This window comes from Manis javanica, chromosome 1 (genome assembly GCF_040802235.1).
Source record: "Manis javanica isolate MJ-LG chromosome 1, MJ_LKY, whole genome shotgun sequence".
NCBI classification, from domain to species: domain Eukaryota; kingdom Metazoa; phylum Chordata; class Mammalia; order Pholidota; family Manidae; genus Manis; species Manis javanica.
The window spans coordinates 198,306,496-198,321,795 of NC_133156.1; the positions used below are offsets into that span (position 1 = coordinate 198,306,496).

At 34.7% G+C, this 15,300-nt stretch overlaps 1 protein-coding gene across 5 annotated transcripts in view; it reads left to right on the forward strand.

The window, feature by feature from the left end:
• The window catches only part of PSME4 (proteasome activator subunit 4), a 105,808-nt gene that overhangs the window by 74,706 nt on the left and 15,802 nt on the right, over window positions 1–15,300 (forward strand). For all 5 annotated transcript variants that reach the window (XM_036991368.2, XM_036991369.2, XM_073213278.1 and 2 more), the window contains exons 28-40: window positions 1,635–1,844; window positions 2,874–3,010; window positions 3,842–3,895; window positions 4,152–4,281; window positions 4,939–5,020; window positions 6,196–6,349; window positions 6,875–6,944; window positions 7,835–7,960; window positions 8,491–8,643; window positions 10,224–10,328; window positions 10,862–10,953; window positions 14,425–14,556; window positions 14,939–15,147. In XM_036991368.2, the coding sequence (XP_036847263.1) occupies window positions 1,635–1,844; window positions 2,874–3,010; window positions 3,842–3,895; window positions 4,152–4,281; window positions 4,939–5,020; window positions 6,196–6,349; window positions 6,875–6,944; window positions 7,835–7,960; window positions 8,491–8,643; window positions 10,224–10,328; window positions 10,862–10,953; window positions 14,425–14,556; window positions 14,939–15,147 (1,654 nt within the window). The remainder of the gene's footprint in view (window positions 1–1,634; window positions 1,845–2,873; window positions 3,011–3,841; window positions 3,896–4,151; window positions 4,282–4,938; window positions 5,021–6,195; window positions 6,350–6,874; window positions 6,945–7,834; window positions 7,961–8,490; window positions 8,644–10,223; window positions 10,329–10,861; window positions 10,954–14,424; window positions 14,557–14,938; window positions 15,148–15,300) is intronic.

Sequence of the window (15,300 nt, forward strand, 5' to 3'; positions counted from 1 at the left end):
AATAGAATGGAGAATAGATGAACTAGATTGTTTAGACAACTTTGACCTGAAGTTGTTCTTATAAATGTCAAGTAGGCAGTTAGAGTTTGAAGCTTAAGCATACCATTTCAATGCATGCTGATAATTGAAATCTTAGGGCATGGGTAGAAGAGCCTAGGGAGGAGAGTGAGAAAAGAAGAGGACCACAGGGCCAGTGTGGAGAAAATTCCACCAGAAGCCCAAGAAGTAGAGCTAACTGAGAAAAAGAGGGTCAGAAGATACCAAGTAATGAAGAGGAATTACAGAAGCCCAGGAGATGTCTTTCCAGAAGGAAGACTGAACCAGCAGTGTCAGTTGCTTTCTAGAGACAGTTAAGATGAGAACTATACATGTTCCTTTAAGTTAGTTTGTAAGGTAGATTAACAAACTAGCGCTTGGCTCAGTTGCTTACTTTTTGTAAGTGAAGATTTATTGGAATATAGCCATCTCTGTTCCATAGAGTATTGTCTATGGCTGTTTTCACACTACAATGGTAGAGATGAGTAGATGTGACAGAGATTATATGGCCAACCCGACTCTTTACAGAAAAAGTTTGTTAACCCCCAGTGTAGACGTGTAATTCAAGAGTATGGTAGCATGGCTTAACTCACGGGGTGTTACATTGTTGTTGATCTTGTTGAGAGCAGTTTAAACGAACAAAATCAGCTCAAGTAACCTCAGAAGTGAAAAATGGGGGTTAGGATGGAGGGTGAGTGGGATAAGGGGTTACAGAAATCTCAGTCATAATATAAGTTGGTCAGGGGGGTGGTAATACAGCATGGAGAATATAGCCAATGATTCTGTAACATCTTCCTATGTTCACAGACAGTAACCACGCTAGTGGGGGTGAGGATTTAATGATGTATGTAACTGTTGAACCCCACTGTGATATACTTGAAACCAATTTAATATTATGCAACATCTATACTTCAGTGTTTTTAAAAAGTGAAAAATGTCTATTAGGCCAGTAAAATTGAGATTAAAAATGACCTTACAAGAACCTATAAAGAGTAGAGTGCAGGATGGGTAAGAAGCCAGTTGGAATTGAGTTAGGGTGAATGTTCAGAAAATTAAGAAAATATTTGGTACTAATAGCTTTTTTCATAAAAATGGAGTTCCTTAAAAAGGGGTACCTGTTGTAATCACAGTCATTCTGATTAACTGAATTTTTATGAAGTAAAAAGTACACAATATAATTAAGTAACCTAGTTTTTATATACTTAGGAAAATAATCAGCATCAGATGTTACCTACTATTTTAGAAGTTATTCCAAACATTATGCCCTAAAATGCTAAAAGTGGCACATATCCCATGATCTTTATGATATGGTTATACTTTATATATATATATGGTTATAGAAAGTAATTGGAATGAAAACTGTATTGATAGCCATTCTTTGAGCTAACCCTCTATTAAATGACTTAAACTATTAAGTAGATGACCAATAAATGTCAAGTTCAAGTTTCTAAAAGTAACATGTTCAATATGTAAACCTATTTTACTAACCAGTATCAAGCATTTAAATAATGTTTGGTGAATTTAAAAAAGGTATGTAAGTGAAGTTGACTATAACTAAATAATGCCTCATCTCCCATATTAATCATTTTTTCCTGCAGGGTGCCTTGTATTGTCTCCTTGGAAATCACAGTGGTGTATGCTTGGCAAACCTTCATGATTGGGACTGTATTGTACAGACTTGGCCAGCAATTGTTTCTTCTGGGCTTAGCAAAGCAATGTCCCTGGAAAAGCCATCAATAGTAAGACTTTTTGATGATCTTGCAGAGAAGATTCATCGGCAATATGAAACAATTGGGTTGGACTTCACAGTAAGCAAGAACATTTTCTTATTCATATTTTAGTGGAAATATTGCATTGTTAAAATGCTATTTTTGGAGGGATCTTTTCAGTAATATTCTTAACATTTGATTCTGATGTTTTTAAAAAAAAGCATTTGTTTTCTATTTCCTTTCTGTGCTTTAGTGATCATGACTGTGCATAGCAGGGTGGAGTAGGAAGTTAGAGCGTGGCCAGGAGAGAGCTAGTTTGTTGATAATTATATTTTTCCATTTACCATTATTCCCTGTATGTCCATGGCCTCATTTTTCCAAGAGTTGATTATATTTTAGGAGGTCACTTAAACTAGTGAAAATCACAATAGATTGACCACAGGGTTCATAATTTATAGTGAAGAAAATTAAAATTGGATGGTTTGATAAATGAAAAAGTAAAGAATATCAGGTTCAGTGGTGCCCAAATGGAGAGATGTAGCAGATCATCTAATAATTTTCAAATGCATATTTACACAGCCATCAGAATTAGGGGTGGATAAGAGAAGCATGAGTGCAGTTGAATATCCCTGATAATATTTGCCATCCATCCTCTGTTTCAAAACCACTGCTATAAATGTATTCCTTTTCTATAAAATACAGTTTTGTTATCTGCAACTGTTGTTAGAGTATGCTTTCTTTTTAAAAAGTTTGAAATTCAGAAGTAATCCCATAGCAAAAAAATTCACCCTTTTAACATAATATTTGTGTGCTTATATATTCACAATAGTATATTAACTGGGTTGTGCAACCTTCCCTTACTCTAATTGCAGAACATTTCCATCACTCAAAAAGAAACACTGTATCCAGTAACAGTTGCTTCCCATTTTCTCATAACCTTAGCACCTGGAAACCACTAATCTACTTTGTTTTCCCTGTGAATTTGACTATTATGGACATTTCATATAAATGGAATCGTACATGTGGCGTTTTGTATCTGGCTTCTTTCATCTAGCATAATGTCAAGAACATCTGTGTTGTAGGATGTGTCAGTACTTCATTTTTCCCCTGGTTTTTCTTTTTAATAAGATTCCAAAGACATGTGTTGGAATAGCAGAATTACTTCAACAATCAAAAAATCCTTCTACCAACCAGGTAATGCTTAGCTCGGAAGAAATTAAAGAAGGACTTAAACGTCAACAAGAAAAGAATGCTGATGCCCTAAGGTAATTATGAATGCCTACTTATCAAAATAGATGGTATTACAGATAGTAGGTTATAAATATATCCATAATATCTATGCCCCATAACTACATAATGAAATTTATGCATTGATTCTAAAAAAAACTCACAAGAATGTTAAAAGGTAATTATTGTGAAGGTCCGTGATTGTCACTTTCCCCTTTGGAGGTGGAAAGTACCATCTTAAAAAAGTTATCTTAATATTGTATCTGTTTCCCAATCTGAATTCTCTTTGATTTTATTTTAGTACACACATCAATTATTAAATCCTAAATTCAAACTTCATAACTCTTAAGTTACTTTTTGATCAAATTTATACAAATTTGGTACCAGGGTATTAGTGTTTTTATATTTTTGTAACTAAAGCACTTCAATAGTCAAGTGTTCAAGCCGATTTTGTAACTTGAATTTGACTTTGACTTAGGAATACGCTTATTAATTTTCTTCTAACGTGTCTGTATAAATAAAAACTCTTATAGCCTGTCTCATGTATACCCGCAGCTCCATCTAGGTAGACCACTCCTAAGTTACTGAATAGTGCTCACAAATTAACTTTTAAATGTCTGCTTAGGAAGAGTTCGGTAGCTCAGTGTACCTAGCACTTTTTTATATTCTCTCTGACATTCAAGCTCTTTTCCTAGTGTCTCTGTCTGTTCTCAACTCTGGCTTGATTCTCATTAGGCACTGTCTAGTGGTGAAAAGTGAGAGTGGGGAGTGAATTTGGCAAGGATTTGAATTGAGAAATTTATATGAATTTATATTACATTTTAGTGTTGTATTAAGACAATACCTCACCTGATTTTTTTTTTTTACAGGAACTATGAAAATTTGGTAAATACTTTGCTAGATGGTGTGGAACAGAGAAATCTGTAAGTGTAGAAATTTTTTTTTCTTAATGCTTATATTAAATATTAGAAAAGGTTTTTACCATGAATGACTGTGTCACAAAAAATTACAGTCTTACTCATGAATTGAGAAGGCCAAGAAAAGAAATTTGGGGCATGGTGTGTCTTCAGTATATCTATTTTAATTCTTGGGTAACTTTAAAATTATGTTTTAAATACAGATTTTTTTAAGTGTTTTTATGAGTGATGTGTTTTGTTTTGTTTTCTCTTTCCATTTCAGGCCCTGGAAATTTGAACATATAGGCATTGGGCTTCTGTCTTTACTCTTGAGAGATGACCGAGTATTACCTCTTCGTGCCATACATTTTTTTGTTGAGAATCTCAATCATGATGCAATTGTAGTTAGAAAGGTAGGTACTTAATTTTTGCTACAATTTTAGGTTTGAAGATTTGTACCTCACCTGAAGTCCTTGAGTTTTTCTCAGACAAGGTATACTTAATAGATATTTTAAACTATATTGATGTTGAAATCTACCAGCATTAGTTCAGATATGTTAATTTATCCAAAAATATATGAAGACATGTTCTGGTACTTTACATTTCAATACTGGAGATACAGCAGGGAACACGTTTTTAAGTTAATGGAAAAGACTGACTTTGAAAAATCAATTACAAAAAAGGTACAAAATGTTACAGGTAGAGAAAGATAATCTGAGGATACAACTTTTGGGTTTTCTTCACAAAATATTAGAGTTGGCATGCAAGATGGAGCTGACCTATCCTGATGCATTGAAGAAAGACACTTAAGACAAAATGTTAAGGCTGAGATTTGAAGATGAGCACAGGTAATGGTTTAACAAAGGATCAATGTTTCCTAGGCAGAGACTAGCATGGACTGCAAATAACTCATTCCATGTCGGAAAGCACTGCCTGCAGCTCTGTCACTAAATGTCAATGGATAGGTATTTCTCTGCTTTCAGAATCCAGCTTCTGCTTTTGATCAAGGTTGGAAATCATACAAAATTTAAAATTTTATGATTCATGTACCTTACCTGTTTCTTTTCTAGATGGCGATCTCAGGTGTTGCTGGTATTCTGAAGCAGCTAAAAAGAACCCACAAAAAGTTAACCATCAGTCCCTATGAAATCAGTAAGTACTACCAAATGTAATTAATACTGCATCTCAAACTCTGAAAGTTTCTTAGAGAAGTATAAATTACAGTTCTTGATCTCAAGTATTTTCCTATACAAAGTTTGCAAGTGTAGAAAGATTTTAATATGAAACATGAAATACAGTCGAACCATGTACCTTTTGTGCACTCGGTGAAAACATGTTCTCTAATTCTTATTTGTCTCACCAACTAAGCAATTATACTAGTTATTTATCAAACTATATTTCAGAGATTTAAAATACCATTACCATCAATACATCAATATGTGAAGTGTTTCTTTCTGGGTGGTATAATTAGGGGCAAGATTAATTTTCTTCTTTATACCTTACTGTATTATCAGATGTTTTGAGAAGTAATCTCATATAATCAGAAAAAAATAATTTTAGAGGTAAAAAGAAATGTCATTTCTATTCCATTGATTACTAAATTTTTTATCTCTGGTAATTCCTGTGATTTTCCAACAGCTATCTTCCATTCTCCCCCATCCTACTGGGAGGGGGGGAGTGCAGCTATGCACCACCTTTATTTTGGAACACTACAGAATGATGCTGACTTAACTGGCAGGGAGGACTTATATTATGTTCCCTGCTACTAATTTGTTTTATCCTCTCTTGAAACACATTTGTAGGTCCCATATTAAATGAATATTTAGTGGCTTACAAAAATGTGTATGCTTAGAGAATATCAAATACACATGGTGAAATATTATAATTTGGGGCATCTAGGTGAAGAATATATGGGAATTCTTTGAGCTTTATAAGTCTGAAATTAATTCAAATATAAAAATTTTGAACAAAGTTAATCTTTTAATTTTGGTGAAAGAAATGAACTATGGATCATACTGATGTTCTCTCCCACCACACTCCATATAATTACAGCACCATTTAGTGGATTGTCCCATCTTTCCCCCTCTGGTTTGAAATGTCAGAGTATTTATGTGGTCTAGCCTTGAGCAAATTTTAATAGTCTTTTTTTTTAAATACAGATAATAAGCAGATGGGCTTTTATTCAAAGCAAATCATGCCAGAAGGACTCAGTACCTTAATAGAGTCTTCTTAAAAAGACAGTCACATTTGTACTATTGATTGAAAGTTGAGAAAAATTATTGCATGGATATTTTTATGTTCATCAGATATAATTGTCTTTTCCTTAGGTGGATGTCCTAAAGCTGCCCAAAGTTTTGCTGGCGACAGGCCTGATAATCATTGGTTGCATTATGATAGCAGAAGTGTACCAAGAACTAAAAAAGAATGGGAGTCAAGCTGCTTTGTGGAAAAAACTCACTGGGGCTACTACACCTGGCCACAGTAAGCCATGCGCCTTATTATTAAACTGCTTATCTTTGGTATGATTTGTTTTGTCATCTTTGCATGTCTGGTGAAGTAAAGTAGTTAGAGGTGCTATGACACTGAAGTTACACAGTTCCTAGCTTCTTTCCTTTTCCTCTTGTTCTTGTGTTCTGCTAGTGCTATATCTTTATCCTACTTCTTGTCTTTCCACTGAAGACCTTAGCCTTCCCTTAGTCCGACCATTTTACATCTAAGAAATTTGTTAATAGCTATTTTGAATTATATTCTGTCTATTAATACTGCACATGCCCAAACCACCCCAGAGAAATGGTTATTAGTTTCTTATTATTGACTCAAATAATTTATGTCACCGGGATACAGTGATCTAATGAATTTTAAGATCACGAATGTTAGCGATAGACTCATATCTCCGAACTTAGCATCTAATTACAGTTCATTAAAAGTGCCTTCTAATGCTTTCTATTCATGAAGCTCTAATATTTTTTTCTATGTGTATTACAAATATAAACTGTTACTGTGTAGGAATATGGTTGTTTATGCTGGTGTGGAAGAGCAGCCTAAGCTTGGCAGAAGCAGGGAAGATTTGACAGAGGTAAGCTTGCCATTTTCACCACTTGTAAGCATTTGTCCTGGTTCAAATGCATCTTACTTTTGGCCACTGCTTTATTTCAAACTCATTTCATGTTTTTCCCAATTTGTGTATTTCATTATATCACTGGGTAAATATTGGTAAATGTGTTTTCCTTTATCCTTCCCCTCATCACCTCTCCCCCTATTCTAATAGGGACAGTTGACACAAGTCTTTTTGTATCTAAGTTACTCTCAAGTTAATCCCATTTGGCACTCCACTACTGGTTTTTATAGTTTCCTGCTTCTTTCTTGACTGCTAACAAGCTTCTTGATGGCAAAGATAATGACTGGGATTTAGCTTTTTTATTGTCTATAAATGATAGTTACTCATTAAATAGAAGTTTGTAACTTTAAGTAGAAGTTCTGTAGTCTTCATAGGACTACATCGTTTTGAAAGTTAAAGGCTTTAAAGTTTATGCCTTCTTCAGTTGTTAATGGTATTGTAGCTTATATTTTCTAACTTTGCACAGTTTACCTTTTAACTTCTGATGTTTTATAAATATGGAAAAACTTTGGGGTTTGGGGGGTTTTCCTAAATTGCATACAAGATGGCACAATATCATTAAATCTTGATTTTGAAGCAGAACATTTGTTGAGTTTTAATCCACAATTTGAGAAATGGAATCCAAACGAGGATCTGAAGGAAAACTTAGCAGTTAATATGTATTTAACATTTTTAAGCAGCAATATTATTTTAGCTCTAGAAAACCTCTATGAGAACTAGAAGTTCTTTAGAATAAAACTAACAGCCTATGATTGAGTATCAAAAGTTTACAGTTGAATTTTTAATATTTTCAGATTCATGTTTTAAATAGATTTTACATGAATGTTGTTTCTTTATTTTTTTTATAGGCAGAACAGATTATATTTGATCATTTTTCTGATCCTAAGTTTGTTGAACAGCTAATTACTTTTCTATCTTTAGAAGACAGAAAAGGAAAAGATAAATTTAATCCTCGACGTTTTTGCCTTTTTAAGGTAACTTTGTTATCCAAATACCTTTTTAATAAAGCTTAGTGACTGTCAGTTTGTAGGTTCATAAGTTTTAAAGTATTTGATCAAAGTTTAAGTTTAGTCATCAACTACCTTCACCTAAAATGGCTCTGGAAGTTTTGCTAGTTACTGATCTTGGCTTAAGGTCCAGGAGTCTTAAAAAAAAAACAAAAAAAGCTTTTTAGTATTTAGTATTTGTAATTAGCAGTAGAAGCAAAATAAAACCCCACAAGACCTATATGCATTTGATGTTCATTTGATATTTTGAGGTATGTGTGATATTTTGAAGGTCAGAAAAATTACTAATTTCTATTCCATTGATTATATATTTTAATGTGACACATTTAAATGATAGTGTTCTTACCATTTAAACTTACAGACATTGTTAAAGCAGTTACATTCTAAAGGAGAGAACACTTGGGGTCTTTTTAGCACAGTGGTAATACAGGCATATTATAATTATAGTGGAGATGATAGGTATCTGAGTACTGAGGAACTTTCCTTTGTTTTTATAGGGTATATTCAGAAATTTTGATGATTCCTTTCTGCCAGTTCTGAAGCCCCATTTAGAGCGTTTGGTTGCAGATTCACACGAAAGCACCCAGCGATGTGTTGCAGAAATTATAGCTGGTTTAATCAGAGGTTCTAAGCATTGGACATTTGAAAAGGTGATTTATGTATACAGCACATTGTCGATTAAAGCTGCATTATCCATTTGTGCAGCAATTTCCAAAACATTAGATAACAGTACTTAAAATAAGAAATGTTAAATTTCATATTGTTTTTGAGTATAGGTCATAGACCTAGTGGTCTTTAGGCCGCATTCAATGTCTTTTAAATTTTAAATTATTTGTCAACATAGGGGAAAAACAGACTGTATCATGTAAAAAATATTTGTTTTTCTTGAAAAATAGGCACATCCTGAATGCTGATCCCACATTATTGCCCTGTACCAGCTGGCTAGTGCTATGTGTGGGCTTATCCCTTCATGAGATACTCTCTGGCTTCTCATTTAATCCTTTCTCTTAGCCTCGTGCTTACCTGTGTTACTCATTTGGCTTGGTGGACAGTTTGAATTTGACACCCTTTTTTTGAGTATTCCTCTTTCTAATTGTAAGATTTAGTTTTACATACCTGCCCTTATGTTAGTTTCTTAGCAAAATGCACTAAACTGAAAATACCCTGGGAAATGGTCCACAATGCCTGAATATAGAGTAGGCCATCATTTCCTCAAAGAAAAGATGCAAATGTTGTTTTTGGCAAACTTAATTATATATACTTCTAGGAGGACTGTGAATGATTTTTGATATGTTAATTTGGTTACACATATTCAAATCACTAGATAAGTATTTATTAATTTGTAATATTGCCTTTCTCCTCATATATCATGAAAAAGTTTTATTTACACGTCACAAATGTCTTTGTCATCCTGTCCCTGTCATTTTTGAGTTAACCTCCTTCCCAGAGTACATCTCCCTCTAAGTTGTTTACTATAGCTTTCCCCTTCTTTAATCAGTGCCTGGTGCTCCCACTTGAAATGTTATCCCAAGCCCTCCTTCATTTGTCCTATAAGGTCCTTCTGAGTAAAGCACAGAACATGGACCTGCAGAATGAGCAGCACTCAGGAACTTGTTAGAACAGTAGGATCTCAGGTCCCACCCTGATTAAATGAATCAGAATCTGCATTTTATCAAGATCTCAAGGTGATTTGTGTTCTTATTAAACTGTGAGAAGCATCTGTTCACTTGTATTCACAATCTCTATATAACTGAACACTTTTTAAAGGCTATTTACAGTAATCAAAAATTTGAAATTTGAATATTATACTTTAGGCTAACACTAATTTTTATTAATATGTCACTGCTTCTGTTAAAAGGATTCAGTCAAGTGACCTCAGTAAACATTCAAACTTAGAAGTGGCTGAGGTTTTATTTCAGCCCAGTGTACTATGTTATCCAAAATTTTTTTAAGTTTTCATTCGAATGAGATTTTGTAAGGAGCCATATAAGGGGCCTCCTCTTTTCTCAATAGCTTTTTTAGAAAAAAAGAAAATTCACCTTATACCTGGGTATGTTTGATGACAATATGGTAAAGTTACTTTCCTGGGTTATTGGTTGTTCTAAGAAATAATTTAAATGAAGTGTCAGTTTGTGTGTTTGTATATGTTTGCTTTCAGAAAAAGACAGTTGAGGAAAGGTATTCTGGGTATCACTAACTTTCTTTCTCCCATGTATTTTGTTTTGAGTAGGTGGAGAAGCTTTGGGAGCTTCTGTGCCCTCTGCTTAGAACAGCATTGTCCAACATTACAGTAGAAACTTACAATGACTGGGGAACTTGTATAGCGACATCCTGTGTAAGTTCTCTTGCTTCCTTTTATGTGTAACTCATCTGTTCAAACTGTTTCATAGCCCATCTCAAAAATGTATGAAATCTCATTATACCTCTTGAATCATGAAATTTTGTTCATGGTTTTGTCATCTTACATAATTGGAGATGGTTCTGTTTAGACTTTCATATAAGCCTTGCAGCAGTTAATACATCTTCTCTGCCATGGTAATGTATTTTTAGATTAAATGACAAATCAAATCCTTTATCTAGAAAGATAAATTACATGTAGTAAAAGTCATGATACAAGGTTGTAGTGTTGCTTTCAACAATAAATATACCCATAGTTTATTTTGTTCTAAAGAAAATCCATTTAGCTAATAAGTTTCCTCACTGTTAGTCTTAACAGAAGCTATAATAATGTTTATATATGATTCACCCATGAGTTTTTCTTCCTCTGTACTTATATTTATTTATAATATTTCTAAAATAATGGAATCTACTTTATTTACAGAATTGTGGGACTCCTGTTTTATTTGTTAATTTGTATTTTCAACACAGGAAAGCAGAGATCCCCGGAAACTTCATTGGCTTTTTGAGCTGCTGTTGGAATCACCATTGAGTGGTGAAGGAGGATCATTTGTTGATGCATGGTAAATAAAAAGAATACTCTGAATTGGAGACTGTTGAGATATAGGCTTGGGGTTGATTAATGACTGTGCATTGAGTCTCCTATACAGAATTTTATTGTTGTTAACAACCATTTGATCAATAAATATGAGAGATGCCCTCTCAAAAAAAAACAAAAACAAAAAGAATACTCTGGGATTAACAAAAGATTTTACAACAAAAGATAATATCTTTGTTCTTGATGAGTAAGGAAATGAACTAGATACACTCCTAAAAGCTAGATATGTAACTACAGGCATACTTCAGAGACACAGTGGGCTTGGTTCCAGACCACAGCGTTTAAGTGAATATCACAATAAAGGGGATCAAATGAATTCTTTGGCTTCCCAGTATATACCAGTTAAGTGTGCAATAGTGTTAAGTCTAAGAAAACAATGCATATACCGTAATTTTAAAAATACATTATGGCTAAAAAATGCTAACCATCGTCTGAGATTTCATTGAGTCATAATCTCTTTGCTGTGGAGGGTTTCACCGTGATGTGGCTGCTGGCTGATCAGGGTTGTGTTGCTGAAGGTTGGAGTGGCTGCGGCCATTTCCTAAAAGACAGCGCTGAAGCGTGCCGTGTCAGTTGGCTCTTCCTTTCGCTAACGATTTCTGTGTAGCATGCGATGCTGCCTGGTAGAATTTTATCCACAAGAGAACTTCTTTCAGAATATGACTCAGTCCTCTCAAACCCTGCCACTGCTTTATCCACTAAGTTTGTGTAATATTCTGAATTTTATTATTGTTATTTTAACAATTTCCACAGCATCTTCACCAGGAGTGAAGATTCCATCTCAAGAAGGTACTTTTTTTGCTCACCCATGAGAAGCAATTCCTCATCCATTTAAGTTTTATTATGAGTTTGCAGCTATTCAGTCACATCTTCAGGCTCCATTTCTTTTTTTAAAATTTTAGATTTTATTTTATTTTATTTTCTAATTAAGGTGTCATATACAATCTTACAAAGGTTTCACATGAACAAATTGTGGTTTCAACATTCACCCATATTATCAAGTTCTCACACCGCCATTGCAGTCACTGTCTATCAGCATGGTAAGATGCTGTAGAATCATCACTTTACTCTTTTCTGTGTTGTACTGCCCTCCCCGTGACCTACGTATATTGTGATTGCTAATTATAGTGTTCAGGCTCCATTTCTAATTCGTGTTCTCTTGCTATTTCCACCACATCTGCAGTTACTTCCTCTACTTAAGTCTTGAACCCCTCAGTCATCCCTGAGGCTTAGAATCATCTTCTTCCAAATCCTATTAATGTTGATACTGTGACTTCTTCCCATGAATCACAAATGTTCTCAGTGGTACCTTGAATCGTGAATCCTTTCTAGGAGGTTTTCCATTGGCTTTGCCCAGATTGATCAGAGGAATCACTATCTATGGCAGCTTATAGCATTACAAAATAATGCTTCATTAAATCATAAGACAAAATGTTTTCTTGATCAATGGGCTGCAGAATGGATGTTGTGTTAGCAGGCATGAAAACAGTATTAATCTCATTGTACATCTCCATCATAGCCCTTGAGTGGCCAGGTACATTGTCAATAATGAGCAATAGTATTTTGAAAGAAATCTTTTCTGAGCAGTAGGTCTCAACAGTGGGCTTAAAATATGCAATAAACCATGTTATGAACAGATGTGTTGTCATCTAGGCTTTGTTGTTCCATTTCTAGAGCACAAGCAGAATAGATTTAGCATTCTTAAGAGTTGTGAGTCTTGAAATGGTCAGTGAGCATTGGCTTCAACTAAAAGTCACCAGTTACATTAGACCCTAACAAGAGAGTCGGCCTGCCCTTTAAACCTTTGAAGTCAGGCAGTGACTTGTCTCCAGCTATGGAAGTCCTAAATCGCATATTCTTCCAATCTACATCTACATTGAAAATCTGTTGTTTATTGTAGTCACCTTTGTTAACTATCTTAGCCAGATCTTCTGGATAACTTGCTGCAGCTTCTCCATCAGCACTTCCTGTTTATCTTGTGTATTTTTATGTTATGGAGACAGTTTCTTAAATGTCATGAACCAGGTTTTACTGGCTTCAAACCTTTATTCTGCAGCTTTCTCACCCCCTTGGCCTTCATAAAATTGAGGAGAGTTAGGGCTCTTGCTTCAGGTGAGGCTTTGGTTTAAGGGAATGTTGTGGCTGGTTTGATCTTCTGTCCCAGACCCCGAAAACTTTATATCAGCTGTAAGACTGTTCAGTTTTCTTAACATTAATGTGTTTGTTGGAGCATCATGTTTAATTTCCTTCAAGAACTTGTCCTTGAATTCACAATGTGGCTGACTGGCACCAGCCTGTCTCGGTTTTCAGCATGCCTTCCTCACTAAGTTTAGTCATTTCTAGCCTTTGATTTAAAATGAGAGACATGTGGCTCCTTTTTTTAACTTGAACACTTAGAGGCCACTCTCGGGTTATTACTTGGCCTAATTTCAATATTACTTTGTCTCAAGGAATAGGGAGGCCTGAGGAGATGGAGAGATGGGGGAAACGGCCAGTTGGTGGAGCAGTGAACACACACATTTATCAGTTAAGCTTGCCATCTTATATGGATGCAGTTTGTGGTGCTCAAAACAATTCAAATAGTAACTTAACAGATCAGTGATCACAGATCACCATAACAAATATAATAATAATGAAAAAGTTTGAAATACTGTGAGAAATATCAGCATGTGACACAGAGACACGAAATGAGTGAATATTATTGGAAAAATAGTGTCAATAGACATGTTGGATGCAAGGTTACCAAAACCCGTCAATTTGTTAAAAAACATACTATCTGTGAGGGACAAAGTGCAGCACAGTTAAATGAGATATGCTTGTACTTCCATTTGGGGGATAACATGATTCACTTCAGTACAGATGACACTAAGTAGTTTGCTCAATTGAAAATAAGTAGGAAAAATGGGGAAACTGCAGTTTGAGCAATGCAGATTTAGTTGGAATCACCATCTCTGTTGTCAAGTCTTTTATACTGGGACTTTTTTTTGTACCGTGACAATGTCAACCTCTTTATGGCATCTCATTTTTCACTGTTAACTATGAAGAAAGAAGAGAGTGATCTTGTTAAGAAAAATTATACTCAGTGGGGCATGAGGAACTGGTAAAAATTAGTAGAAAAGAGAAGGAAATCTAGATAATCCATTAACAAGAAGAAGAATTATTCTTAACTAGTAAGAAAGTTAACACTTAGAGATTAACTCAATGTGTATTCTTAAGTCAGAATTTCTTTTGATTGTATAGTAGTCGAGATGAAATGAGAATAAAGAAAATGACATAGGAAAAATAAAATCTTTATAAAGATGCTGCTTTGACTTGTCAGCTTTATTAGATGAGAAAATGAAAATTGTATGTGAAATACAGACATCATTAACCTACACTGTCAATATGTCAAGGTAGAGAGGGGCTCTAACAGAGCTCTCCTGTGCTTTCATTTTAGTCGGCTCTATGTACTTCAAGGTGGCCTTGCCCAGCAAGAGTGGAGAGTACCAGAGCTTCTTCACAGATTACTGAAGTACTTGGAACCCAAACTCACCCAGGTTTACAAAAATGTCAGGGAAAGAATAGGGAGGTAGGTATTACTTTCTCTCTGGTATGGTAGCTCTTGAGTTGTTTTTATTACATTTTAATACTTAATAATATATACTGGTTAAGTCACTACTGAATTTCATGGTGACCTCTTCAAATTTTGTTTTATATTGTTGTGTGGGACGTAGACAAGAGGCTCTAAGTGTAAAATTAGGAAGACAGTGTGCTCACAAGCCGGAGGTAAATGGTCACCACACCCAGTTTTCAGTACCTCAGAATTGCAGGCAGAGGCACAAGAGAACCTCTCTGAGAGATTGTTTTTACTCTGATTAGTTCACAACTTTTGAATCTTACTTTTATCAATAATGTGGTTTCTTACTTTTATTGATAATATGACAGCCATTTCTGTTGTCAAATCTCTACAGTGTGCTGACCTACATATTCATGATAGATGTTTCTTTGCCAAACACCACACCAACAGCATCCCCTCGTGTCCCTGAGTTTACTGCTCGAATTCTAGAGAAATTGAAACCCCTCATGGATGTGGATGAAGAAATTCAGAACCATGTTATGGAAGAAAATGGAATTGGTGAAGAAGATGAACGAACTCAGGGCATTAAACTCTTAAAAACTAGTGAGTGGCTAAAATTAGTAGAAACTCAACCTAAAAACGGACATTTATGTAGATTACCCTATTAGCTTTTTTCTTTTTTTTGTGTGTGGTAAAATGTACATAATTTAAAGTTCATGGGAGCAGATACCTTCCCATTGTTGTCGCCATTATTCA